The 2,787-nt window shown below is 58.8% G+C and overlaps 1 protein-coding gene across 1 annotated transcript; it reads left to right on the top strand.

Moving 5' to 3' along the window:
* The first annotated feature begins 481 nt into the window (after nucleotides 1-481).
* On the top strand, nucleotides 482-2,510 carry LOC101757630 (cytochrome P450 71A9). The gene is made up of 2 exons (XM_004975920.3): nucleotides 482-1,491; nucleotides 1,605-2,510. Exons 1-2 carry the CDS (start codon nucleotides 490-492, stop codon nucleotides 2,232-2,234), a joined length of 1,632 nt encoding a protein of 543 aa, XP_004975977.2. The 5' UTR covers nucleotides 482-489; the 3' UTR covers nucleotides 2,235-2,510.
* Nucleotides 2,511-2,787: the final 277 nt, after the last annotated feature.

Here is a 2,787-nt window from a genome sequence, read left to right as displayed (position 1 = left end):
GAAGCAAAAGAACCGATTCAAAAAAATCACTTATTTGGAAGCATTTCTGTATGGGATTAGGTCAACATCCTATTGCGACATGCAGATATTATGGGCAAGAATATAATTGTGATCCATCAACTTATGGGACAAGCACCTTATAGAACTACCTAAAAATATTATGCCCCCAACAATCACTCAAGGGTCAGGAATTGTAAAGGAAGAACCAAGGAACACCCGAGGATCACTGTCTACGCCGGCTGGATCATGATGGTAATACGAAAGCGAACCGGGCTTGATTTCAATCCGGTCGCGATCTAAACAAGCTCTTAGCGAGACAAATCTTCTAGGCTTTCTTTTATTTTTTCCCCTCCTTGGACTTTGGACTCTCCATGTCCGCCAAAAGTCCATTCGCGCCGCCGGTTGGCGGCTAAGTGGTAACAGTGTAGCACTAGTAGTCAAATCATGGCAAAGTCTATACGTGCAGTCTATAAAAACACTGTTCTTGCCATGCTATCCTTAGTAACCGCTTACCGCAAGCAGCAGGGTGACCAAACACCACCGCGACCCCCACCAATCTCCATGGAGACGCTCCAAGCTCATGGCGATCTTTTTGCTCGCATCTTCCTCGTCCTCGTCACCGCCGTGACGATCCTCTACTTCACGCGACTACTGCTCGCGCCGCTCAAGAGGCGCGCCGCCAGCAGCAGGTCGCCGTCTCTCCCGTGCCCGAGGGGCCTCCCCCTCATCGGCAACCTCCACCAGCTCGGCGCCGTCCCGCACGACTCCCTCGCCGCGCTGGCCGCCAGGCACGCGGCGCCGCTCATGCTGCTCCGTCTGGGCTCCGTGCCCACGCTCGTCGTCTCCACCGCCGACGCGCTCCGCGCCGCGTTCCAGCCCAACGACCGCGCCATGTCGGGGCGCCCGGCGCTCGCCGCCGCCACCAGGATCACCTACGGCCTGCAGGACATCGTGTTCTCGCCGCCCGACGGCGCGTTCTGGCGCGCCGCGCGGCGCGCTTCCCTGTCGGAGCTCCTGAGCGCCCCGCGCGTGCGCGGGTTCCGCGGCGTCCGCGAGGGCGAGGCCGCCGCGCTCGTCGCCGCCGTGGCGGACGCGTCCGGGAACGGCTCCCCCGTGAACCTGAGCGAGAGGCTCATGGCGACGAGCAACATGATCCTGCGCCGCGTCGCGTTCGGCGACGAAGGTACTGGCGAAGGAAGCATCGAGGCCGGCGCCGTCCTCGACGAGACGCAGAAGCTTCTTGGAGCTTTCTTCGTGGCCGATTACATGCCGTGGCTGGGGTGGCTGGACACGCTACGGGGCCTGCGGAGGCGGCTGGAGCGGAACTTCCATGAACTGGACGCGTTCTACGAGAAGGTGATCGACGACCACCTCAACAAGCGCGCGGGTTCCAAAGGGGAGGACTTGGTTGATGTTCTCCTCCGCCTGCACGGTGATCCGGCTTACAAGAGCACGTTCAACAGCCGCAACCAGATCAAAGGCATCCTTACGGTACGTCTCATCTCGATCTCGTACGCGCTCGCATGCTACGTTTCACAAGTTCCTTGATTGATAGGACGTTTCTGAACAACCGGGACTTCTGTGTTTTTATTCGTGCGTTTCAGGACATGTTCATTGCCGGGACGGATACAACGGCGGCGACAGTGGAGTGGACGATGACGGAGCTGGTCCGGCACCCGGACATCCTCGCCAAGGCTCAGAAAGAGGTGCGCGGCGCCGTGGCCGACGGCGGCGGCGACATCGTCCGCGAGTCGGACCTCCCGCGGCTCAAGTACCTGAAGCAGGTGATCCGGGAGTCGATGCGGGTGCACCCGCCGGTGCCGCTGCTGGTTCCGCGGGAGACCATCGAGCCCTGCACGGTGTACGGCTGCGAGATCCCGGCGGGGACGCGGGTGCTCGTGAACGCCAGGGCCATCGGGCAGGACCCCGACGCGTGGGGCCCCGACGCGGCGCGGTTCGCGCCCGAGCGGCACGAGGAGGTGGCGGACCTCGGCGACCACAAGCCCTGGCACGATAGCTTCTCGCTCGTGCCGTTCGGGGTCGGGCGGAGGAGCTGCCCCGGCGTGCACTTCGCCACCTCCGCCGTCGAGCTGCTGCTCGCCAACCTGCTCTTCTGCTTCGACTGGCGCGCGCCGGATGGGCAGGCCGTTGATCTGGAGCAGGAGACCGGGCTGACCGTGCACAGGAAGAACCCTCTCGTGCTCCTAGCGGAAAGGAGACGATGCGTGAGGTGAAGCGATAAGGACTCTTCCGTGGTAGTACATGTCGTGACGTATTTCATTGTTCTTTTTTTTTTGTGTGTGTAGAATGGATACTCGCATATGTCTTCCCTTGGAACGATTGGCTCTTGCAGTGTACGTAGTGTATGGTTGACAAGATCCTGTCACAATCATGTCCTCCGGACAAGCATATCGAGAAATGTGTATAGCAACAAAAGAGGTCGTGTTTTCAAATGATGGGCAAGTCATCAGTAAATAAACAAGAGATAAATTCACAGCCGGAGCTTTTAACTTGGTAAGAGGTGTCTTAAAAAATACACATCTAGCTACAATATCTAGATCTGATCGTCGACACGCATCCTAATGGGCTCGGATCAGACCCGCTTCGCACGTGGTGTGCCACGTTGGACGCTGGCTGCCGACCTAGGGGCGGTTTCTTTTTTTAATAAAATAAAAAACCCCTCTCCTCCCATTGCTATCTCCTCCGCCCCTCTGTCGCCTGTACTCGTTTGACAACTTCATCACCGTCGGGCTGAGAAAATGGAGGGGCTCGTCGGCGAATCCTAGA

Source organism: Setaria italica, chromosome VII (genome assembly GCF_000263155.2).
Source record: "Setaria italica strain Yugu1 chromosome VII, Setaria_italica_v2.0, whole genome shotgun sequence".
Lineage (NCBI taxonomy): Eukaryota > Viridiplantae > Streptophyta > Magnoliopsida > Poales > Poaceae > Setaria > Setaria italica.
The sequence above is the reverse complement of the archived record's forward strand: the minus strand, read 5'-3'. Positions and strand labels throughout refer to the sequence as shown.

What these genes read in the sequence shown, in the direction of transcription:
- LOC101757630 (XM_004975920.3), top strand. Translation starts at nt 490, where the DNA reads ATGCTATCCTTAGTAACCGCTTACCGCAAGCAGCAGGGTGACCAAACA. An exon ending in AGATCAAAGGCATCCTTACG is followed by an intron (nt 1,492 to 1,604) that starts GTACGTCTCATC and finishes CGTGCGTTTCAG; the next exon opens with GACATGTTCATTGCCGGGAC.